The sequence below is a fragment of the Mesoplodon densirostris genome, chromosome 7, assembly GCF_025265405.1.
Source record: "Mesoplodon densirostris isolate mMesDen1 chromosome 7, mMesDen1 primary haplotype, whole genome shotgun sequence".
Classification (NCBI taxonomy): Eukaryota; Metazoa; Chordata; class Mammalia; order Artiodactyla; family Ziphiidae; genus Mesoplodon; species Mesoplodon densirostris.
In genome coordinates, this window is record NC_082667.1 from 27225669 (window position 1) to 27251501 (window position 25833).

Here is a 25833-nt window from a genome sequence, read left to right on the forward strand (position 1 = left end):
GGCTCCCGAGGCTCAGAAGAAGGGCCCTGTTCTTCCCGCCTTCACGCGCATGTTCTAAAACTGTATTTCTAGGCTGTTCGTATCTTAGCCCAGCCCGGAGCACCGAGCCCACCAGAAGCTCTGGCGAAACCGAAACCGCCCTCCTCTCTTCGTTCGGGGAACCTGGGATCCATGTTCTGTGGAAGAACCTCAAGCCCACCCATGGGGTCCCTCCACTCTAGGTCTTTCCTAAAGGAAATTAGTGTTTCGAACTCAAGGAGTATTGGAACAGCTCAGTGACTATTACAGATTCTTTTCCTCTGATCGTACCGCCTCTAATTAGCAGGCTGGTGATACCTCTGGCAAATCTCCAGGTCTCAGTTTCCCCGTTTGTAAGAGGAGAGCCAAGATGGGCAACCTGGTGTTTGGCTCAGGTTTGAAGTTCTATGCCACAGAAGCAGAAGTCCGACCCTCCCCCCGCAGGGGTTCTAAACACAGAAGGCAGCAGCCACGTAAACTTGGTTGGACCAGAAACGGCAAGACTGGCAGGCAGGTGTGTGACATGAGTGAGTCTCTGTGTGGATGCTTGCTATTGGAAGACACCTGAGAAGCTATTTTGATCTAAGTACCCTCTGTGCAAAATACTACCATTATCATTTATTTGAAACCATCTAGGTTCTCTCAGGGTTTTGGAACCTGGAATCTGCGGCTTTGGTTGGATCCCTGGGTCCAGCCTTCTACAGGGTGGTCTGGTGCCCAGAATTTCATCAACTCAGCCTCAGGAGTGAGACTGTGGGCATCCTAGCCAGTGGGCAATATGCTTACAGGAAAAATCCCAATTCCTTTCTAGAGGATAGGCCCAGAATGTTAAAGAGAAAAGGGGCTTGGGAGCTGGAGACCGACTAGCAGGGAAAGGAGTCCCCCCCTCCCCATCCTGGGAAATAGCCCAGTAGAGAGGCGGCCCCAGATCCAGGCCACAGCCTGTAAGCCGGTTCCTGTCTTCTTCGGGCTTAGGCTCTCTCTTGTAATCAAAACATAAAGGGATCACACTTGACCAGTCCTTGGGACTCAGTCAGCAGCTAGGAGCTGGGGTCGGATGTCAGAAGCCACTTGCCCTGGCATTGGCAACCAGAGTGGGCCCTGGGTCCCTGAGATTTCAGATTTATTCTCTCGATTTCTGGGCTTCCTGCAGCTCTCCCAGCAATGTAGAGTCTTGGCAGGAGGCTTAACCAGGGGAAAGCAAGGGCATCAATTCCTTCCCCAAAGTGTGGGAAAGGCCATCAGTAGGCCGAGGCGGAGAGGAATCAAGCTTCGGGATCCCTGTCCCCAGGCAGGGCAACCTAGCAATGGCCCAGGGGTGGGGACAATGGCTGGCACTCTTGAACCTCCCCCCACCCCAAGGTATCACACCTCGTTTTTCCCCAATTGCTTAAATATTATAGCTGGTATTCTAATCTTGCTTCTAAATATTAATTCAGGAAACATTTATTGAGCACCTACTCTGTGCCAGGCACTGGGGATTGAATGTTAAGACAAAGTGCCTCAACCTTTGCAGGAAGCTCACAGCCTGACACTGGAGGAGCCCCTTATTTTTGGATGAGGAAATCTAGGCTCTAAGAGATAATGTGTGCAGGAGATCTCTCTGTGGCAGAACTTGAACTCAAACCCAGACCATTCTAGGTTATTTCTACCTCCTTTCCCAGGGATCTTGGCCCCGCTGTTGAGATGGATTTTCTCTTCCCTGATGGATGGGCACCCAACCCACTGTAGTCTGTGTGAGGGGTGGGGAATTTGCCGGGGCAGAAGAAGGGCGAGGACGTCGATAGCCCTAGACTAAGTGCGGGGTTTGGGAAGGGAAGACAAAGACTGCTTTGACAGTCTGCGAGATTCCCCCGGACCGGCTGGCGCGCAGCACCCTATACCTACAGGAGGCCTTGTTATCACCGGGCCACCCTAGTGTCACGTGGGGACACCAGCTCAGCCCTAGGGCTAAGGGCGCCCCCCTTGGGTCGCATTGGAGAGGGTATTTCGTTGCGGGACAAATTACCCCGTATGCTGCCGCAGCGGCGGAGTCATGATTTTCAGCCTTGGGACCACCTTCCTGACTGAGCCTGCTGTCCACTTCATCCCTCAGCTCCCGCGGGGCCTGGCCCGGCCAGGCCGTTCCCGGGCTCCTCCGCTGCGGCGGGCGGGGGAGAGAGGCGCACAGCGTGTCTCGCCTCTCCCCGCGGTCAAGGTTGCACTCCCTTCCCCGGCCGAGACTAATCGTGGGAAAGGCGCTACCTTGGCCCCTCGAGCCTCTCCCTCTAAGGCCTGTACAAGGAGCCTTTGAACACGCTGCCCCTTTCTGCCGGCAGCTGTCTCTCCCCGGGCCTCCGCCCCCGCGCTCTCCGCGCCTGGCTCAGCGCTAGGCCCCGGGACAGCACGCTCCGATCAGTTCCGCATTCGATAAGTTTCTAATTTAAAGAGCCCTCCCTGCTCTCTGAGGGCCCTTTCACCGATGCCCATACCCTCTCCGGGGAGGGGGACTACGAGAGGGGTTTGGAGGCCAGCTTCTGCCCAGCGGTCCGGTGTCCGGTCTGGGACGGATCCTTGGGAGCCTCGCGGGGCGCGGAGGCGACGCGGCCTGCGCAGGAGCTGCAGCCCGCAACCCGTGGCCCTAGCCGCGCACCGAAGGTTGCGGAGCTCGCCTCCGAGGACAGCACGGTGCCCGGGCCATTGCCTTCTCATCGGCTCAGAAATGGAAAAGGGTTCGTCTAGAGACAACTTCTTTATTGCTTCTGTTTCTCCTGTTTATTTAAAAAATGGTATTTGAAAATTCGGCCTTCCCTCTGCAAAACTGGGTGCTTGGAGCCAAATTTCGTTTGTCAGCGGACTGGTAGGCCTTAAACACAGCCTGGCCTTCGCTCCCAAAATGAAGTGCCTGGAAGCCCAAGCGTGCTCACCCACTCCTGACAGCTAACAGGGCGGGGGTTATCTTTGCCCACTTAGCAGGCCAGAAATGGAGGCCTCTGGGGTCATGTAAATTATAAAAGCGGGTGGCTTCTTAAGTTGTCAACCTGTGGCGCCAATTGGTGCGTGAGACTTGGACTGCCCTGTACAATCCGGTAATGAAGACCTGTTCAAACCCTCCCTCCCACACTGACACACCACATTCCCCGAAGTGGACTGTAGAAGGTCGGTTTTTGTTTTTGTTTTTTTTTGGAGATGTGTATTTGAAAGATGTGGGTAATGGCCACCTTTCACTGTTCAATCTAAGTCTTCACTGGACACTTGTTGTAGAGCCTTGACCATGTCTGGGGCAAGAGTGGGGGAATGGGGTTCATTTGACTTATCCCACTCCCAAGAATTGAGCGGGGTTTGGAGACTCAGCTCAGTGCCCAGAGGTGGGGCCGAGGGTGGGGGGACTGGGTCCGGCCCAGTGGCCCTGCAGGGAGACGATGTGAGCGTCTGGACCAATCTGATTCGTCACTTGGTCAGGACCTCAGGCCAGAGACTACCGAGCCTGCGCATAGGCAGGGACCCCACCATTGGCTTCAGGGCTCAGAACTGATCTTTATCTTAGCTGGAGGATACTTTTCCCCCAGAGGCAGCTACAGCTTTGCAGAAGCTAGTGGGGTAAATGTTTAAAGTAATTTAGTGACAATAGTCACAGAAGGAGACTACGTTTTTCAACCAACACGTTTTTGGGTTCTTTTCCCCCTCACTTTCGGAGAGCTGGGGAAGAATACGGGCGGTATTGCCCTCGGTTTCTCGGCAGGGAAACTGAGGCAGAGGACCAGTGCATACCATGGAGGGAAAGGGAGGTACAGTCTCAGGCACGTTGAAACAAACAGGCTTCCTGGACTGGTGCGCGCGGAAGCCCGCCCCGGCAGTGGTGGTCACAGTCCGACCCGCTGGGCGCGAAGTGGGTCCGAGGTAGGAAGGAGGAGGGCGCGATGTCGAGGCCCGTGGGCCCAACTGGAAAGGCCCCTTCTTTTCCCCCCTCACCAGCTTTCCCGAGGGCCTTGGGTGTCAATGGTGTCGGGTCGCGCAGCCTCAGACAGATAACATTACTCTGTAATTACTCTCCCCATTTAAAGCCCATGCCGTTTAACTGGGCCCGAGTAATTAATGAAAGTTGGTGCGCGGGCCTCTGATTTACGGCTGCGAGTCAGCGCCGGGTCAGGCGAGCAGATTCATTTCGGTCGCCCGCGCTGCCCTGTTTTGGGGGGAGAACAACTTTCTCCGCCGAGCGGTTGGCGGCTTTCATACTTGCGAGGTGTTCGGTGCAGAAGCGGCGGACACCGTGCAAGACAAGGGCGTAAATAAATTGGGAAATGGTGGGGAGGCCTGGGTTTTACTCGGGAAAGGACGGGGAGCCTGTCGCGAGGTCACATTGGGCCCGGCTTCTCGCCGCAAGCCCTGGCGGCTGAGGCATCGGGATCCGAATGAGGGGCTGGGCGCTCCTCGCCCGGGTTCTGGTTCAGACACACGGTCCCTGACTCCCCGCCGACGCTGTTTCTCTCTCGGCTGCGCCCGCAGGATACAGCACGGTCACCTTCGACGGGACGCCCAGCTACGGTCACACGCCCTCGCACCACGCGGCTCAGTTCCCCAATCACTCCTTCAAGCACGAGGACCCCATGGGCCAGCAGGGCTCGCTGGGTAAGCGGAGGGAATGATGTGGGGTCTTTCTCTCCTTCTTCTATGCTACCCCTCACTCCCCAGGAATTTCCAACCCACAGCAAATTGGGGAAGGGAGGAGAGGATAGCTAAAAGAAGTTTAGAAGTAATTAGCCTAATCTCACTCAAAAGAAAAGATTGTTTCCCCCCACCCCAAGTATGTTAACTCCGCTCAGCCGAGACCGCGACTGTCCAGAGGGTCTTTTCGGTGCTCTGTGCCGTGACTGCTAAGGGAATGTGAAGTGAGAGGCTTAGCTCGCTGTGACCTGTAGGCCGTCTCTCTGCACGCCCCGGCATCCAGGCCCCAGTGGCCCCAGCGCAGCCTGGGAGCCCAGCTCAGGACGCTCTGCCCCAGCCCTTGCATGCGGCCTCGCACCCCCAGCCCTTGGTGTGCTGCTCTCACCCCGCTCTCCTGGCTCTCTGCAGGTGAACAGCAGTACTCCGTGCCGCCCCCAGTCTACGGCTGCCACACGCCCACCGACAGCTGCACAGGCAGCCAGGCCCTGCTGCTGAGGACGCCCTACAGCAGGTAGGAAGGCGCTCGGCACCTCATCTGGGTCCTCGCGACCTCGGAGGGGGCGCTCGAGCCAGCGGGCACGGGAACGTCCGACGCGGGGCAGCCCGGATGCGGCCGTGCAGGGTCCTGGAGGCAAAGTACGCCTTTAGCCCACTCGTCTCCATAAAGCAAATGAAAGCCTCTCTCCTGGCTCCTATTTGAAAGAAGTAGCTTTCCCCGTTTCCCGGTGTTCTTACTTTGTGTGTGTACGTTGGTGTTTGGTTTTGGCCGCGCCGCGCGGTATGCGCGATCTTAGCTCCGCGACTAGGGCTCGAACCCGCGTCCCGTGCAGTGGAAGCGCGGAGTCTTAATCACTGGACCGCCAGGGAAGTCCCCCCCCCCCACGGTGTTCTTATTTTGAATATAAACGAGGGCGATTACTGTTTGGAGATGAAGTAGAAGGAGCGGCGCTTTGAGGAGTATTTTTTAAAAGGGCTCTTTGCTGGGAGGATTTCAGCTTCCTCGGGATCAAAGATTAAACACGGGGTCCACTCCCACTCGGTTCTTCTCACTCCTCAAGCCCCTCCTCGCGCACTGGCCACACCCGCCAGCCTTCTCTGGGAAGAATTCGAGGGCGCGTACACTCGGGCCACAGCCTGCTCCCCACCCCTGTCCCCCAGAGTCTCGGGCTGCAGCACCACTCTGTGGGCGTCGTCCCCAGCGCCCAGCTACCCCGGACTGTGTGCGGGACTGTGGTCGGGCGGCAGCGGTACCCGCGGGGAGACCGCTCCAGCCGGCGCCCGCCCTTCTTCCTGTTCCCGTGAGGCCGAAGACCAGCTTCTTTTCCTTGCAGACTCTTTCCCAGCTCCTCGTGCCTTCTCTAGGTTCTTGCTCCACCCTCCACCTTCTCTCCCCCAAATTTACTCTTCAACTTTGGGTGAACTTGGCCGGCATCCCCCGTCACCGATAGGGTTGCCTAGTAACTATACCGGCCGGAGCTGGGCGGGAAGGTGGGGCGGGGGGAGGAAAGTGGCAGATCGCGGCCTTGGATGCCGGGGATTGGGCGCGCATTACCTCATATTCCATCCCTACCCCCCACCCGGTGCTGCGGGGATCCTGATACCGACTGCCCCAGGCTCATCTCCATCCTCCCTCCCCTCTGTTGGAAGACCCGGGGCTGACGTCAAGGGAAGGAGGTAGTGAGGTAATAAAGGAAGGAAAAGCGTCTGCCCTGGGAGGTTGGTGGAAGGAATGGCCGCGCCTGGGGGACCTGCAGTCCCACAGGTGGAGGAGGGGAAGGAATGTTCGCTCCTGAGCCCGCAGGCGGCTCATGCCAATGTTCCGACGTGTTTATGAAACCGAGCCTAGGACGGGTCTGATTCTTCCATCCCGGGGAGGGACAGGGTCGAGCCCGTCTACTTCTGTACGCCTACGGTACACAGATTTTGGAAACCTTTCCTTTTGATCGGGAAATCCGGCATATCTAATCTGATCATGGATTCAAGATAACTTTTTTTCCTCCCTACTCCCCCCGCCTTTTTTTTTTTTTTAATTTTAGAGAGGCGGGGGGGGGGGGAAAGGCATGCATTTTGCCCAGACAGAGGTATTGAATGGTCACACCTTCTCACCCTCCTTTTCTCCCTGTCTAGTTAGAACCCAGTTCTGTTCTTTTACACCTCAGGCCCAGTGATCTGTCCCGAGCAGCCATCTTTGCACCTTCCCTTGGTGGGTCAACTCACTGGAATGGGTACAGGATCTGAAATCTCTGTTGTGAAACCCCTTCTCCAAGCAAAACTGAGATGGTGGGGTCATTGCCATCCTTTTTCAGGAGCTGCTCCTGCCCATTGCCAGAGTAGCATTGCTCTTATTCTAGTCATTGGGGGTACAGATGGAATGGTTCCCAGTGGGATGACCTTGACCCAGTCATTCTCCCTTGGCTCCTGGTTGATGCCTCACCCCAAGCAGAGAGGAAGACCTTGGTGCTGGAATGGGTGCTATTTAGATGGGTCCGGATACCTGCTTGGAGGTTGGGGACTGGGAGGCTTTGGAGTCTGGTTCAGTAGTGACACAGTTACACACATTTCTTACTCTCCCCTCTTCAAGCCTAGATCCACCCTGTGGCTGCCTAAGAAGGGACTGAACAGCCTAGAAATGAGTAGGGGATAAAGTGATCACAACTTCTGTCTTAACAGCAGTTCTCCAAACTGAGTCCCTGTGGTGGATTTTGACTTAGGGCTGAATTAATGGTTGCTATGGAAGCAGGAAAAGTCACTTGGATTGCATTTTATGCATAAAAATTTCATATTTTCTAATCCATCTTCTCACTGGCCACTGTATAAAGCAATTTTGTCAGGTTCATCTTTCAGAGATATTTGCTTATCCCTTTCTTCTTTCTACATAATTGGAACTTCTTTGCTCATTTTTATATGAATGTCATATAAATACCATTTTCTCTTATTACAGAAAAATCTCTAAGTAATATCTCCTGAAAAAGAATTTGTGACCCCGTAGGAAAAGTTTGCTTCCTTGAAGTTTGTGCTGAGTCTTTGAAGCTCCATCCACTCTTAAATTGACAGCATTTCTAATCACTTTCAAAGATCAGGTACTTCCCCAGCAGTAATGATGGATGGAATTTGTAGGGATGTTTTAAAATTGGATGCATCAACATTACTACCATTACGGTTATGTCATTTCCTTCTTTCCTACTCCTGAAAATGTTTGAAGGATATTTAAATGCTTTTGTGAGCACAGTGTTTGAAAAAGCATAGGAAGTACAACTAAACTGTAATCACTTAATGGCTAAACTTTTAGATTTTAGATATTCAGTGGTTCTTCTGATCCCTGGCTCTCTTCCCTTTTCTGTCCCAAACTGGGACCTCCCGTGAAAGGTTTGCTTGTATTTTGTTTGACTTGTTGCACTTGACCCCCTAAGGCAGCCTGCCCAGCTTCTTTGCCCTGCCCTTCCAAAGCTTCTGTCTCCCCATTCTTGGATTTAGTCTCCCTTCCCACATGACCTAAAGGTAATGGTACATACACTGACATTAAATAGCACTGCACAATGTGAATTTGCTTTGAGGAAACTCTCAAAATTCTCTCCCTATTCTGAGAGAACTGTAAAGTGATTCTCTCCTCTCTTTCAGGTTACAGATCGGAGGAGTTACAGCTATACACAGATGTGATCAGTAGTGAATAGAAAATGACACCCCAATCAACTTACAGAAAGTGTTAGGAGATAGTTTTCTCCATACTCTCTCCCCACCGTATTGAGAGTGGGTAGAATTTTGTCTAAAGGTCACTAAGGATTCTGGAACAGATTTCAGCCCTTCTGGAGCCCAGCGATCATAGCCCTTATTATGTAATCACTCGGCTTTACTGCATATTGTGTGCTGCTGGGCACTGCGCTGCGTGCTTCACTCAGTTTACTCATTTAGTTCTTCTGATTACCTACGAGGTTGGTACGGTAATCTGCACTCTACTGAAGAGGAGATAGGTTCAGAGACTCCGAGTAACTTGCTCAAGTTACACAGCGAGTGAGAATCAGAACCAGGATTTGATTCTTAGTCTCTCTGCCTTCAAAGCTCATGTGTGCTCTGAATCGCTGAGGGACTCCAAGCCACTCAGTGTCCTCCACCTGGAATATTCCCCTTATACAGTCTGTGCCAGCACCTTTGCTAATAAATAACAAGAATAAATGCTTATATAAACTTACTACTTCCAGAAACCATTCTGAGCACTTCACAAGTATTGACTTATTTACATTTAATCTGAAACTCTTTGAGGTAGGCAAGAGGTTATCACCCCCATTTTACAGAGGAGGAAACTGAAGCCCTTGGAGGTGAATTTGCCCAGTGTGACACAGTAAGGGACAGAGCAAGTGTGAGGCTCCAGAATCCATCTTCCCACCCTCTGCACCCTGCTGCCTCTCCTGATGCTTAAGTGCCATTTCTTTCCAAACGTGGCATCTGCCTTAGGTCTTGCTAGGGGAAGGTCTTTATTCCTCACATTTGTGAAAGAAATCCCGTTATCCATAGTTTTATCCATAGTTTTCAGTTGAAATCGCTCAGTGGATCAGAGGCAGTATTTTCATTGGTGAGTATTGTAGGAGCCAACTTGAACTTTCTCCTGAAGTCTTAACTCACAAAGCAGCTGTCTTTCAAGCTCCAGACTCCTCCAGCTTTCCCTTTACCACTCACTGGGTGTGAACTACTGAAGTTCAGTCCAGGCTCCTAAAGAAACAGGTAGAAGTGGCAGAGACCTTTCTCCCTTCCATCCAGACCCAGGGGGAGTGACAGCCTCCAGGGCCACCCTGGTCTGTGCTTGCTCAGAGGCAAGGTCCCAGGGAAGGAGGGACCCCATGCTACCCTGAGGGGAAAAAGTAGTGAAGTCCAACCACACTAAGCACAGTTTTCCCCTGATTTTGACCTAGAACAGGCAGCTAGCTGGGCCTTCCCTGCTCACTTCCCTTGAATCCTCTTCCACAAGTCCCCCTCTTTCCCTCAGCTTGCTGAGCTCCTTGGAGCCCACAATCCCTGACCATGCCCATTTCACAGGTTGATTCTCACAGCTACTTTGAAAAGGAGTTCTGTGCCCTGTGTTTGAAAAATATTCCCCCACACACTTTTTTTGAGACATTCTAGTTTCCTTTTCTTTTTGCACTCTTATTAGGTTTACATATTCATTTTTAGCAACTGTGCTACTAATTTAAATGAGCATGCATGTTTCCTCTGGCCCCCTAGTGGGTAAAACTATTCCAATTCAGAAGCAACAATTGCTAATTTGAATATTTTTAATTGAATGTTGACAATTCAATCCAACGATGAAGTTGACAGTGGAACCTGTTACCGGTAGACTGTCTTTCATGTGAGAGAAGCTTCCTTAGCAGCCATAGAGCTTCTGGGGAATCCGGTCAGTGGGAAGTACATGATCTACCATTCAGGTTCGCTTTCAATGTAGAATTAAATCAGAGGACATCTGTCACCGAAGAAATAAAACCATGATTAATAAGGCCTCTTCTTACGTGTCGTCTACAAACACTTTACATGGTGTACAAGTTTCATTTAAGACAATACTGATACTTGTTTCCCATATAGGTAGGCATGAAGGCAGGAAGTCTGAACTGGTTTCCAGGGTGGTGGGCAGTGTTATCAAAGCCAAAGAAAGGCTTGAATTGGACTTGTCTCCAGGGAGCAGGAAAAATCTAGTTTCAATTATTCCTGCAACATTTGTGCTGACCAAGTGTTTATTAATAGAAGTTGAATCCCCAGTGAGTTTTTCTTTGGTTAACTGGTGAGCTAGAGAGAAATTACAATACTAAGAGATTGGCTGTAAAATGATTATTCACCATGGCCTGCTGAGCAGAAATTTCTGAACAGGCAGCCTCCGTGGCGCCTTGGAGGGAAGAACGCAGGAAAAAGTCTGCGTGGAAGTTTGTCTGCAGCCTCTGTGCATGAGCGCTGGTCATCAGGTAGAGGCGTGGGGCAGAGCTATTACAGCAAACTCTGGAAACATCATGAATTCTGATCACAGATGCCAGTTACATGTGCCTTTTTCTTATTGGGAATTTTCTTTCCTTGATCTCGGGAAATACTTTTCTTCTACCAAGATGCTGGTTTGCCAGCCAGCAACCATCTGGCAGAGGTAACTCCAGTCTTAATCAGGTTCGACAGTTCCATGCCAGTGGTAATAAGGACTTTTCTACTTTGTTCTGCTGAATATACTTAAACACACTTAAAGATGAAAATGTACTTGAATTACACGTGCATTTGAAGAGTGGGGGAGTTCTGGTCCAGATAATAGCCGAGAGCTTTTCTCTTCCTTTCTTTTTGTGCAGAGGTCAAGAACTCAGTAATACTGCAGTCCAGGCCAAAGCAAACTCCATATGATCTACTACTGATTTCCTTTTAAGTTCCCCTTTTTGCTAGGACTGACTTCCTTTTATTTGACTCCAACTTGCATTAATCCCAGTTATAGAAGTTTCTTTCCTCTCTCCCTTGCTTCCAACTTCAAACATTTCTTACATAGGAAACCAGTGACTCTTTCTGTTTAAAGATCTACTTAAAAATATAAAAGACACCATGACTTTCGCAATATATTTTGGCAGCCAGCAATTTCAGAGTTCACTTGCAAACAGACAGAGTTAGATGGGGAGCTGAAGTGCCTACATGACCACTGTGGTCACTGTGAACCAGACCACCTGCTTACCTGCTCTCCTCTGGGACTGCGGTGGCCGACACCTCCAGCGGTCATTTAGTAATTAGATGCTGTATTTGCCAGGGGGCACATTTTCCTCTACTGGTTCTGCCTCTTTTCGTGGGCTTTCCTGATGACAGCTGGGTGTTGACCAACTGCCCAAAGAGATCAGATTTTGAGCATATGCTCGGGACCAGTAGTTTTAGTTCAAGTTCGCATTTGATCCTCTCCCAGCAGCAGCTATTGTTATTACTGTCACTGTCATCCAGCGGAAAGATGGTGCCAGCCAGGCCGACTGACTGAGCTGCTGAGGAGCCGCAGCCAACGGAAGGCAGGATGTGGTTAAGACTGTGCTCTGATCCTATGGCCAGCCTCAGGAAACCTATTTGGTGGTGGTGGTTGTTTGTTTGGTTTTCTTTTTTGGTTTTTGCTTGGGGATTTTCTGAAAGTCCTTCCCCATTGGCCCTTTCCACCTTCTCTCCCCTTATGAGGATTTGCAAGCTGAGCTATCAGGGCCACTGAAATCGAAGTGAGGGTCCAACTGGGATCTTGGCACACTATTCTTAATCAGGTGCAGAGGATGTGGTGGGGCACCACATCTTGGCGACAGAGAAGGTCATGATGCTCCCTTGAGTATGTTCTCTTTCACCTCCAGACTCCTGTTTGTATTACTATACTATTTTTACTATCATTTAAATGGTAGTGAGAGGACAAGGCTCAGAGGTCAAATAATGCCAGGAAGCCTTTAGAGGGGCCTGGCAGCGTAGAGGTGGGGGCATCAGGCAAGTCAGCACTAGGCACTTCCCTGAGCCCCCCCGTCCTCCTCTGCTAAATGGGAATCATAATTACACCTGCCTCACAGAGTTGTTGTGAGGAGTATTGGTGATGTGTGAATGTACTATACAAAATTTGATGGATTTGAAAAAGTTAAACTATATTATCTGTATAGTCTTGAAAGAGCCAGTATTAGAGCTTCACAACATCCTGGTAAATTTAGACTGATTGAGATTAATATTCCCATTTAACAGATGAGAAAACTGAGGTGCAGAGAGCTGAACTGATATGCTCAAGGTCTTAAAATTTACCGAGTAGCACTGTCCAATAGAAACGTAATGCAAGTCATCTATGTAATTTGAAATTTTCTAATAGCCACATTAAAAAAAATAAGAAACAGGAAATTAATTTTTAAAATGTTCTACTTAACCTCAAAAGCCCAAATCTTATTTCAACGTGTGGTACTCTCCATATTTCAAGTGCTCAATGGCCATGTCTGACTAGTGGCTACCATATTGGGCAGTGTGGTAGAGAGTATTTATCAAGCATCCACTAGGAAGATACATACGTAAGACATAGATTCAGTATTTTAGAAGGTTTGCTTTCTGGGGGCCAAGAAAATGTCCTTAAAATTATTTTCTCTTTGGGAATCTGTGGACTATTCTTTAAGTATGTGAGAAAATTCCTAAATCATAAAGTTAGGTATTTGGGACTCATTGACCCATGTGTGTAAACTTCTGTCACTCATCTTGCTTCTCAGACCTCTTGAAAATTACAGTGTTCTTAGTCTTATGCAAGGAGGAAATAATTTCAGAAAGATCCCACATCCCAATAGGACCTAGGAAAATTGTCAACTGGGGCTGAGTGATTTTAGTTGGTGAACAATTTTTTAAAAATCAGTGACAAAAATAGAGAGCTGCCTGGGGAATACAATGCCTGTTGGCTGAGATTAATGGCAAGATTAATAAATGGATTGCCTGATGAAAAGGCGCAGGAGAACAAAAACCAGTAGAGATTGTGGAGGAGGCCGCTTATTAATGAACTGTCAGCCCAAAGAAAGTTCAAGAAACTCTCCCATGTTAAATGCCGCAGGCTGGCACTTCTAATAAAAATTGGGGTCCTTCAGGAATTAATTACACTGGCCTTACAGCAAGAATTCGTGGAATTGCGAAACGTAGTGGCACAGACCAGCACCGGCCGCTGCTGTGAACAGGGAAGCTGCAGGAGAAACTAATCATTTTTTTTTTCATTGATATGTAGGATATTGTAGTAGCATAATAGCCAGTCAGACACGGGGATGAATGATGGGGTCCAGATATGCACTGACTAATGAAACTACACGTACTTCGAGTTTGAAGTCACTTCACATTTCATACGTAAAATTCCCTCCTGGAATCTGATTTCCTCCTTATCCTGTGTACCCACCACTAAGGAGTTCCAAATAATTTTCAGTGATTATATGAGAGGCAGATGGACTCCACCATGATTTATCAAGCTATGCTGAGAGCATGGTGTTCATTTATTCCAAGGGATAAATACTGTAATTTCCCTCACCCCTCCACAAGTCCCCGGTTTGGCTGGCCTTACAAAACCTCCTCTTAATTAAACTTTGGTGTTACCTCTGCCCGATGGATGAAGCAGTCCAAAGGAATGCCGTGACAAGGTGGATATTGTCCAGAATTTGCAATCTGGTATCATACATTACAGACTGAAAGCTTCTTACCTTCTTTGCCTTCTGCCATGAAGGTGGAGTGGAAATGTTCTTCTGTAATGTGTTTAGACCAAGCGTTCCCAGACAAACCATTAATCTCTTGGGTCTCAAATTTCATAATTAACCATTTCAGTTCGGAACTACATTTATTCCTAGTTGAGCTTGGTTAGTTAGGAGATTTCTGGTAATTGAGTTATGTGCTAGTTTTTTAGGAAGGAGATAAATATAAAATTAATAAATTAAACATAAAAGCATATAATAAAGATGTTCATGAGTCATGCATGCAGGATACTTTGAGAACAGTGTTATTTCAGGAAATAGATGTGATAGCTCTTCTATAATGCATTTAGAGATGTGTCTTAAAACATATGTAATAATGATGTTTTTAAGAGTTGTATGTGCAAAAAAATAAGGGAGAGAAAACCTTTTGGTTGGTTTATATGGTGGGATATTTTTCCTTTGGGGTCTTAATGTAAATGATCAACCATTGTTTTCCCTCATATAATATAGAACTGAGTTGGGGGCTTTAAAAAAAACACTCCGTGACTATAAAATTTATAGAGAATGATTCCTTCAGTTGTATCTAGAGTTTATCATCCTCTTTCTTTCGCTTGTCACATCCTTGAGTATTAGACCATCCATCACCCATCACTCTTTGACTTTTCAGGCCCTCATAATCCACATGATACTTATCCTTTTGATTAAAACAACTTAATGGCCTTTTCACGAATAATTAATCTGCTGTCTTTTTACTTTCAGCTCCAGGCTTTTAACTTTAATGTTGAGCTATCCAGCCTGTGTTGCCTTTCAAAGTTTCACTCCCTTTAGCCTCTTCCCTTCAGAGGTTTAATACCTCTTTAGAAACTTCAGTGTTTGCTCTACTAAGGTTTTTTAAAGGCTTCCAACTTATTCTCACATCCTTTCTGCTGTGTGTGAAGTGAATGACATGCAGAGATCAGTGGGATGAAATGAAAATCATTTCAGACTCCTGTATTCTGTCATTCTGGAAAATGTGGAGGGCTTTCATTGTAAAGAAAAGTTAAAAGTCTATTGCTTTTTGGAGAAACAGTTGCATATATATGTGTCTTTTGTATTATGCATTTCTAACTCTGAATGTTTTTCTAACAGTGACAATTTATACCAGATGACCTCCCAACTTGAATGCATGACCTGGAATCAGATGAACCTAGGAGCTACATTAAAGGGGTAAGGTCTTCTCTACTCCATTTCCCTTAAACAGTAACTTACACTTGTTTGAACCATTTTAAAGGTTCTTATACCATATGAAGAGAGTACAGTTTTCGAAGAATAGGCATGGCTGTCTGTAGAATTAAGATGCTTTCCTTCCTCTCCCAGTTGGTCAGTGGTGTTCAGTGTTAAATTTTTAGGAATATAAACAGAGGATGTTCTTGTCTAGAACAAGGGGGTTGAGAATACTGGGAAAATTTAATATGGCCTTTTCTTGTTGAATGTTTTAGAGTTCTTCAAACTTTTGTCCATTCAAACTTGTTTAATGTTTGTGTTTTGCTAGTGACATCACAGAGGTTAATCATTACATTATCTGATCAAGAAACGCTTTGAGTTTACAAAGTCCCGGATCCAAACTTCTATTTGAGTGAAGATGATTTGGACCATCCAAAGTCAGATGTGTTCACACCTGGTTGCCTGAACAGGCTTTTATCACACTTGATACACAACCAGAATAGGGAGAACATAGCAATCAAACATAGGTAGGGGCAATGCTTTGCACCTGGAACTGAAAAAACAAAGCAGGTGGGACTTGCTTTAAACAGTAAAAGAACTCACTTTTAGTTTCGAATCTGAGTTGGTGGGCAGTAGGATGTGTCAGTCGTGAAGCACCTGCGGTGTATCAGGTACTCGTCTAGGTCACCTCATCTGATCTTCCTGATGGCATTATGATGCCTAGGTACTGTTATCCTGTTTTCCAAATAAGTCAGTCAAGCTCAGAGAATTAAGTAACTTCCCAAGTTCACATCATACTGTGTGGTAGAGCTGGGATTCCAAGTCCAGATCTGATTCCAAAGCAAAGGCTCTTTCCAGCCTCCCTGTGATGCCTTCCACACCCCCACCCTATCAGCCCCAGTGGGATCGAGTCCTCAGTTCAGCACTCTTGACTAGACAGCTGGCTCTACATCTCTGTGTATTTAGTGGCTTCTCATTGGACTGCGGGATCTGGGGGGCTTGCTAGAGCCACGCATGCTGCAGCCCCCATTCCCCACCTCTTCTTCTCTTCTAGAGTTGCTGCTGGGAGCTCCAGCTCAGTGAAATGGACAGAAGGGCAGAGCAAGTGAGTGGACAATGCGATGATGGCAAAGCAAATGACATAGGCCTTGTTGACTGGCACCTGGGGTGATGCAGGAGTTAGGACTGATGCTGGGTAATCAGGGTAGCAGTTGGTGCACAGGGATGGGAAGAATCTATTCATTTTTTCTTCCCTCTATCTCTCTCTGCCTCCTCTTATGCACTGTAGATATACTGTGGGTAAAAATGGAGGTGGTGACATTTCTCATCAACATACTCCTGAAAAACAATTTAAAAAATGATGCTGTAGCAACCCTGCTCATTTCCTGGTGAACGTTGCAAAAAATACTAAATTTGTGGCATTACACATATTCCTGTTCGATCGGTCAAATCTTTCAGCCATACTTAACTTGCCTTTTCTCTATTTATCTTTAAATCTCTCAGGGAGAACTTAATTTTTACCCCAAGTCTATGGCCAGACTTTCTGCAAAGACTTTTTAAAATTCCTAAACATCTGTGTTTTCCCCAGCCTTACAGCCTGCACCCTGGGACATTTCTGTAACTGTTTCTTTTGATTTTATTTTCTCTGCTTAAACACCAAAACCAGCCTTCCTCTTCTCATCTTTCTTTTGTTGGTTCAGTCCTGTTTGTTGGATCGTCCTTCAGTGATCAGTGAAGTTGTTTTTCATCTTCTAAGACTCACTATTAGATCCTTCTTTCCACCCCCAGACCCCAATTTTTCATTTTTCTATTTTAACCAAATCTCCACTTCATCTCTCTAGACCCCAAAGTAAAAAAGCCTGCTATGGACTTGGATTTTTTTCTCTCCCCACTTCCATCCAAGGGGCTGCTGACAGTTTTAGCACTGTATCTTTACACCTACTCAAAACTTGTCCTATGTTTCGTGCTCCCAGCCTTTCTTTCTTGATCCCTTGCTTTTCTTCTCTCTACTGTAATCAGAATTCAGTAACTCTCCCCAAACTACATGCCAAGAATAGATAGAACATGATTGTGAAGTGAGCAGTATGTTTTCCGTTTTTAAAATTTCTTCATGCTGGAGTACAGGGTTAGTTTATTTGCTTAATTACAAAAATTACATATAAGGAATCTTGGCATGTATTTGAATCTGGGTCTTGCCATAGGTGAGAGAATTTTTGTACCTTTTAAGATCTTTAGACACATGATATTAGTCACTTGCTAGGGAGTCAGAAGCTATATTATGAAGACGAAGCACAAAAATGCAAATAATTTGTTTTGTTCAATCCTGTGTAAGAAACCAAAACTAGAAGTGTTTTCATTGATCTGGTGCTTACATTTTGGAGAAGGATTCCTGCAATTAAAATGTATTTCTTGAGTACTTTATTCAGAGAGTTGTATAAAAAGCATCAAGGACTCCTCCAGTAGATAGTCTTATAGAAGAGTAACTCTTTGGAGAGCAAAACATTACAATTGTCTGATTTCCTAATATCTTCTCTCACACTGTGTTTTTATCCCTTTTGTAAGCCAACTAAATGTTTGCTTCTGAGTGTGAGCTGAACATTTACCTGAAGATGGATGTGAACGTTATCGGGCAGGGTGTGAAGGGCTTTATATACCTCTCCTCTTTTGGTCTCATGACAATCCTAGGGTATTATGTTCACACCCATCTTGCACATGAGGAGGCTTGAGAGGTTAAGCCACCTAATCAAGTTCACTTAGCAAGTAAGGGTCAGAGCCACGTTGGAACCCACTTCTGTCTGACTCCAGTATCTGGGCCCTAGATTAGAGTTTCTTAAACTTTTTAGACTGCGACCACAGTTAGAAATACCTTTTACACTGAGATCAGATGTACCCACACACATAGAAGTTTTCACAAAACAATACTTACTACATCCTCTGCATACTGATGTTTTCTACTTTATTCCATATCATTTAAAAAAATGCTGGTTGAGATGTGTAGATTGATTTTACAACTCACTAATATATCATGACCCACAGTTTGCCCCTCTTAGCCCTAAACGTAGCAACTCCTTAGCCCTTTCCTCCAAGCCCATGAGCAGCTGAGAACTGGATTCAGTTGAAGCTGATATCCCAGTAGAAAGTGGTTTTTCCCCAGGGGGGACATAATCTGGGTAGGTATCTTTATTCTCTGTACCAAATTTGCTTTCCTTTGCCATGGTATGAAAATGCTGTTAATATGGAAAATCCATTTGCGAAAAGATATTCCATGAAGAAAGACAAAGAGAAATAACTGTGTTTTTGCATTTATCTGTTACTAGTGTCTGGACACTATCTGAAATCAGTAGTAAGAAAAATCGTGGTGACAAGGTAGATCTGTAACATGAATACTGGAGGTTTGAGTCATGTTTTGGAGAAAAAGGATATAGTTTCTAAGTCACTCATAAAAAAGAGGCATTATAACGTTTTTATTAAAAGATGATGTGCCTCCCACTAATGCCCACTAAATATTAGTTCGCGTCCTCTTTCCTTGAGAATTTTACTTTTTAAAAAAAGAATGAGCTTGTTTCCTTGCAAGTCCACAGAGACATCTTTCGTTAGATGTTGGGGAGCAGTGTTATTATACTGGTTGGGGATAGGATCGTAGGGGGGACATGGGCAAGACGAGATGAAAACATGAAACGGGGTGCTGAGGAGGGAATCTTACCACAGATTTACTCCTCTCTCCTCCTCCCTTTACTCATTTTCTAATCTCTGCGTGCCCATAGGGATCAGAGCTACTTTTATGACCTCAAATGGGAGAATATTGTGTTTCAATTTAAGTCAAAGAGAAGGTACTTTGTGAAGCCACTTTCTTAACTCTGACCCTTTTCTTTACAAACAAATGAAATTATATTTTCTAAGTGGGTCATTGGGAGAAAAAATTGCAGGGGAATCTATCTAAGCACTAGTCCACCTTTATGAATAATTCTGTGTATGGTGCCTCGCATTGCTGTCTGCTTTGTATTTCTTTAGAATCATTTTCTGTGTGTTCCTAACGCCTGCTGATTTCCTAACGCTGCTCCCAAGCCCGGCTACTCTGTCAGCCTCTGTTTTGTCTCTTCTGAAGAAAATATCCTGCAAAATGGAGAAACACATCAACCTTGACTGCGGTCCAGGTTATTAAAACAAGGAAGAAGTTATTCTCTGGGGACTTGGGTAGGGGGAGTGGGAAATCGAACACAATAGAAATGTGAAAGGAGTGCTGAGCGAAATGAATGTCCCTGTGCTGGTCCAAGAAGTTCAGACCATTGGGAACACACAGTATTTGACCTGTGGATGCTTGAAAGGAAAAACGAAACACTCAGGTTGAGTGATGTATGGTGAAAACAAAGCTGCGTGTTTTGGTAGGGCCAAGGCTGTCGAATCTGGAGAAAATCCCCACTAGACATGGTCTCATCCCTGAGAACCTGTGCCAGAAGAGATAGCTGGAGTTCCAATACACAGCCCAGCACCTTTCCTCTCCAGCTAGTGAACAGAAGGTATTCGTCCAAGATATTTACTTCTTGAAAATGGATAGCTTGCTTTTCAGGGGCTCCTGGAGCTTGTGATGCAAACACAAAGGTGGAGAGAAGCAGCTCTGGGAATATCAGCATTCCTGAGGGTACTCCTCCACTCCCAGGATAAAGCTGTTACTTTCTTCTTTTATATGGTTACATTTATGCATTTCAACTGTGTTGGACTTGGCTAGAGTCTGTTAGCCATACTTACCAGAACAAAGCAGGGGACTCTCCTGGGTTTGCAGGATAAAGATGGGGACTCTGATTTAGAGCTGTCTCCCCTGTACCTCTCAACGTGGACTAATTCAGTGGTTTCTTTGCCTTCACTTCACTTCCCTGCTGCTACTTTCCCCTCCCTAGCTTTTTGTCTTGCCCGTTCTTTTCTTTGGGCTTATATTCAATTCATGTATTTAATTTTTTAAATTATGTAAGTAATAACGTATAAATTATAGAACAGTTAGAAAATACAACTTTATAGGAAAGGAAATTAACACTCCCCCCAGCAGCCCAGATGAAACTACTAGTAATATTATGTTGCATACACTTTCAGACCTTTTTCCATGCATAGGTATACATTTGTGTCCTTTTCTTTTTTATAACAAATGATTGGCTTCGGCTTAGAACTAATTCAGCAAATGCACTTCTATAGGCCATTGCAGAGTTCTGTGTTTCGACCTTCATGAGAGTGTTTTTGAAAATATTCTCCACCTCTTAAAAATACTTCACTTTAAAAAGTATTTTGGGCTTTATAGACTTATCATCTCCACACTATGTTTCTAACTGTTCTGTTTTGAAGCAAGGAACTAGTTTTATCTCATAGACGGGAGGATGAATAACAGGTTTGTTCAGGTCAGGAGAAGAAAGAAGCCAAGCAGGAAAGATAGCAAAGGAAGGTGGTGATGAAGGGGGTCAAGCTGGGAATGAGGAGCAATGGTGGACTCTGTTCAGGGAGGGGTTAATGAGGGCTCCAGTCTGTTGATAAAGGGGTGTGTGTGTGTGTGTGTGTGTGTGTGTGTGTGTGTGTGTTGGAGGGCGAGAAGGTATATTAGATGAGTGGAGGATCTCTTTCATGACCTCAAGGTGTCTTTTGGACCTCTCATGTCTGTGATCCCATCATAGGCCCTTCTGAGACCCTCTGCTCACCATTTATCCTTCTCCCTGTCATCTATCCAAGGAAAAAAATCATAACCTCTAGCTAGAAAGACGTCAGTATAGAAGCTGCCCTCATAAAAAGTCATCCAGGGCCTCCCTGGTGGCGCAAGTGGTTGAGAGTCCGCCTGCCGATGCAGGGGATACGGGTTCGTGCCCCGGTCTGGGAGGATCCCATATGCCGCGGAGCGGCTGGGCCCGTGGGCCATGGCCGCTGAGCCTGCGCGTCCGGAGCCTGTGCGTCCGGAGCCTGTGCTCCGCAACGGGGGAGGCCACAGCAGTGAGAGGCCCGCATACCGCAAAAAAAAAAAAAAAAAAAAAAAAAAAAGTCATCCAAATAAATGCATCTCTGGAATGAGGGGTTACTGCTTATTTTTAGTAGGGTTTTTTTCCCCTCTTCAAAGTGAACAATTTCATTTATTCTAGTTTTATTTCTAACTCTTCATTTTAAAAGCAAAGCCACAGATGTAGTGTTCTTAAGGCTAAGATAGTGACTTTATCAAAATGAAAACAACTTTTTTCCCCTTGATTACAAAAGTAACACAGGCTTACTATATATTGAAAAAATTCAGACAGTACCAAAACATTATAAAGGAAAAAAAGAGAAGTCATCTGTTATCTCACCACACAGAGATAACTAGTTTTTAAACATATTGGGGTATATTTGTATCTGCAGAGAAGAAATTCTGGAAACATTTACTGAACTATTAACTGTAGTTGCCTCTGAAAAGATGAGAGGGAAAGGGCAAAAGCCTATTAGAGATGGGTTTAAGAGATCATAGGAGGAGATAAGCTGGAGCCATTGTATTAAGTCAACACACTTCCATGGAGTTTTGCAGCAAAAGGGAGCAAAGAAATGGGGTTCTAGCTCAATGGGGAAAGAGGGTCAGGAGAAGATGGTTTTTTATTGCTTTGATTTATTTATATTTAGATGGAAGTACTTGCATGTTTGCTATTGAGAATGTTCAAGAAGAGGGGAAAAAATTAATGATGGGAGGGGGTAGAATTGCTGGAACAGGGTCCTTGATAGAGAAGAGGCTCGGTGGGCAACTGGGGTTGGTTAGCTAGGAGCTGGGATAGTTCATCTATTAGTAAATTGGTTTACAAGAGATCCTTGTTTCTAAGGATATTAACCCTTTCCTTGTCATATGTACTGCAAATGTTTTATCTGGTTTGTATTTTAACTATTAATGGTTTATTTTCTGTCAGAAATTTTTATTTTCATAGTAAAAATTATCAGTTTATGTTTCATAGTTACAAGTTTTTGGCTTTTGTATAGAAAAGATTTCTTCAATCCCTTTTTTTTATATTTTATTTTTGGCTGCATTGGGTCTTCATTAGTGTGCGTGTGCTTTCTCTAGTTGCAGCGAGCGAGGGCTGCTCTTCATTGTGGTGCGCGGTCTTCTCGTTGCGGTGGCTTCTCTTGTTGCGGAGCACAGGCTCTACACACGCGGGTTTCAGTAGTTGTGGCACACAGGCTCAGTAGTTGTGGCTCAGGGGCTCTAGAGGGCAGGCTTAGTAGTTGTGGCGCATGGGCTTCGTTGCTCTGCGGCATGTGGGATCTTCCCGGACCAGGGATGGAACCCATGTCCCCTGCATTGGCAGGCGGATTCTTAACCACTGCACCACCAGGGGAGTCCCCTCATTTTTTAAAAGTTTACTTATTGTATTTTGGTATATTTTTTGATTGGCTTCTTAACACTTAAACATTTAATTTATTCTGAATTTATTTTGCAATTGGATTCCACCTTGATTTGTTTCTAGATGACTAGCCAGTATCCCCAAACTGCTTTGAATAATCCATCCTTTTCTCATTAACTTCATATATTACCTTTATCAATTCTTGAATCCTATCAAATTCCTTGGATCCATTTCTAGACTCATTATTCTCTTCTTTTGATCAGTCCGGCTCTTTTTGTCAAACATCAGACTGTTTTCTTTGCTATAATTTTATAGTCTGTTTAAATACCTGACAGGAAAGTTCCCTAGCATTGTATTTCTTTTTTCAACCTATTTCTGGCTATTATCTCTTGTTTATTCTTCAAGATGAACTTTAGATTCATTTTGTTAATTTCAAAGAAAGTCTTTATCAATATTGGTTCATTAATTGTGACAAATACACCATACTAATGTGAGATGTTAAGAATAGAGGAAACAGTGCAGTGTACATGGCAACTGTCTATATTATCTTTAGAAATAAAGACTCATTCTAAAGTAACAAGTTTATTTTTTAAAACTCTTAACTGGAATTTTGAATGAATTGCATCAGGTTTAAAAATTAATTTTGGAGAATTTTGACCTTTGAAAAATTGCTAGTCCTTTCTTCAAGAACTTGAATGGCATTTCTGAACTCTTTTTCAAGTCTTGTATGTCAGATGTCCCTATTTTGAATTTCTCCTTTTCAGGAATTTTAACAGTAATGCCTCTGGCTTCATAAATCTCTTTGAGAATGTGTGTGATTCCTGTGAATGTATTACAAGGTATGTCTTTTGTTTCTTCACTTTGAAATACTTTGTTGTGTTACTAATGTCAGCCGAAAGGTTGTGCCTTTGGTAGAGATGATTATGCACGTGCCCTTCACATGTACAAACCTCCATTTCAACTGGAGAAGCAGAAAAGGGCTTAGTCTTAAGAGTGCTGTGCTTGATTCTGGGGTTTTAGGGAGGACTTTTTTTTTTTTTTAAAGTAATCGAGAATGGTTGAGTAAAATTTTTCAGATTTAAGAGTGTGTGAGCAAGCTGGGTGGGAGCCTTTGAGAACCCAGGCTGAAAAGATCCTGCTCATTTTCCCTGTGTAGAATTTGTCTATCGTGAATTTGGGACAACTGTTCTTGGGGTGAATCTAGCAGCAGTCTCTGGCCATAGGGCCAAAGCATTGATATTATAGAACCCAGTGAGTTAGATGAAACTGGGATTCTGATGAACTAGCACTTCAATACCAGACACATGTAAGGGGAGATCCAGATATTTCATATGGTCTGATGAGGTGATCTATGAGGACGTGCGTTCCTATGTTTGTGTGTGTTGAAGTAGGAAGGAAAGTCATGCCTAAAAATATTCTTCCCAGCAGTAGGAGCCAGTAAATAGTGTGGAGTTTTATTTTTGGAGGGGAGCTGTATTTTCCCCAAACTGTTATGGGAAACTAGATTTAAAATAGCTTCTAGCTCTGCTCTGAGTGTGAAATAAGAGAAAAAAGTCAGTTGGAGGAGGTTTGTGTACCATTTCAAGTGGTGAGGAAAGCTTGATGGTTCATAATGGCTGATTTATACAAGTGTTGTTATCAGGCTATTAACCACTCAGCCTGTATTCCCCATTAAACAGTGGCTAATGACTAGGCTGCATGGAAGTGAAAACATATGAGCTGTGACTATAAAGAAACTTTCAAAAGAGGAATACAAACAAGTTTTAGCAATAATAGCTAGCATGGTTGGAACAAGTGAGCATCTTCCAAAAGGTAATATATATTTTTAAATGAATACATTAATTTTTATTTTTTACCTTTTTCTTGATGTCATTTCACTGAGTTTTGTGTCTATCATGAAATGTGGATGGAGGGCTATTTTTATTTTTATTTATTTACTTTTTTAACTTTTAATTTTTATTGGAGTATAGCCAATTAACAATGTTGTGATAGTTTCAGGTGCACAGCAAAGGGACTCAGCCATACATATGCATGTATCCATTCTCCCATTCAGGCTGCCACATAACATTGAGCAGAGTACCCAAAAGGTAATACTTTGAAGGGACCTTTTGCAGTACTCACTTATAGGTATCGTGTTTTGATATATTTGCTGAAAAATAAATCCAATTACTTCTAGATAACTGTTAGATTATGTATTATCAGGACATTTTCTACAGCAAGCGGCAGAACCCTAGTTGTAACTGGAATAGGTCAAAGAGGGAATTTAAATTTAGCGGCTTATTGTATTGTGTGTTAAAACCCCATGTGTGGATTCAGGGGCTGAGACAGTGTCTTTAGAACACTATTTCATTGTCCCTTGTCTTTGCTCTCCTCTGTGCTGGCTGTCCTCTTAAACAGGCTTTCTTCACTGTGGCGAAAATAGCTATTTTTTGGCACCTACAGCTTCACAAGAAGACTGCCTCCCTATTGGTTCTTCTCCACCAAAAGACCCAGGGAAGCCTCTGATTGGCCTGGATTGGGTAGCTAGAGAATGCAGTGGTCTGATTGGCCAGGCCATAGGCATGTACTCACCCCTGGAGCCTGAGGGTGGGATTAGAGAGAGGTGGTTCCCTGAAAGGAGAAGAGGCTATGTTACCAGAGGACGGTGAGCAAAAAGAAAAAAAGATACTCAATAGAGAATTTAAAAAGTCAGAGTTAGTGAAAGTGGGCTGAGTCCTCTTCCCCTCCAGATACTATGTGGAGCTGGATGCTGCAGGGATGTACAAGACCTGGATAGAAAATAAATGAAGGATGGAGTGGGTGGGAGGAACCTTCTTTCTAATGCTCATGGGAAAAGTGTTCATTAAAAAGTACAATAGTTAGAATTATTACCATAGTATAATTTTTAATGAAAAGTGACATAAAATATATATAAATTAAAAGTAAAAAATGTGTCTTTTTCTTGAGGTCTGAGCTGAAATGAAACACATGAGGGCAGGAGGAAAGTAAATATTTCAAATAAAAATATGGCTGATTGTTTTCTGTAGACTACTGAGGAAATTTTTTACTCACAAGTTACCAGATTACATATATTACTTGTGTTTTTTTTAAACTCAGTCGAATTTAACTTTGTCGTTTCATTTTTAGATTCTACTTTCTATGCTGGATTAGTAAAAGAAACTGCATCTTTCAGCCTTTCCCTTTATGTTCTCAGTAGCAGAGTAATCCTTTGTTTTTCGTATTGATATATACTTTATATGTATTTATGTGTTATATTATGCATACATATATGTATACATTATATATCACATATATTTATATACATTGATTTGTTATGCTTCCACTATAAAAGATTAAACCACACAAAGAAAAGAGGATGGCTCGATGGCATTGCTGATAATATTTGTGCAGAATTTTATTTAAATATTGCCTGTAGACCATAAGACTCAGGCAAGAGAATAACATAGCATTTTGTATTGAACTAGAGGTAGTTGTGCTAGGTCGACACCAGC

At 44.9% G+C, this 25833-nt stretch overlaps 1 protein-coding gene across 2 annotated transcripts in view; it reads left to right on the forward strand.

The window, feature by feature from the left end:
* The first annotated feature begins 2719 nt into the window (after positions 1-2719).
* WT1 (WT1 transcription factor) overlaps positions 2720-25833 on the forward strand; it is a 42624-nt gene continuing 19510 nt past the window's right edge. The window contains exons 1-5 of one of the 2 annotated variants that reach the window (XM_060104131.1): positions 2720-2729; positions 4504-4626; positions 5071-5173; positions 14943-15020; positions 16072-16122. In XM_060104131.1, the coding sequence (XP_059960114.1) occupies positions 2720-2729; positions 4504-4626; positions 5071-5173; positions 14943-15020; positions 16072-16122 (365 nt within the window). The remainder of the gene's footprint in view (positions 2730-4503; positions 4627-5070; positions 5174-14942; positions 15021-16071; positions 16123-25833) is intronic. The other variant, XM_060104133.1, reaches the window with a different exon arrangement.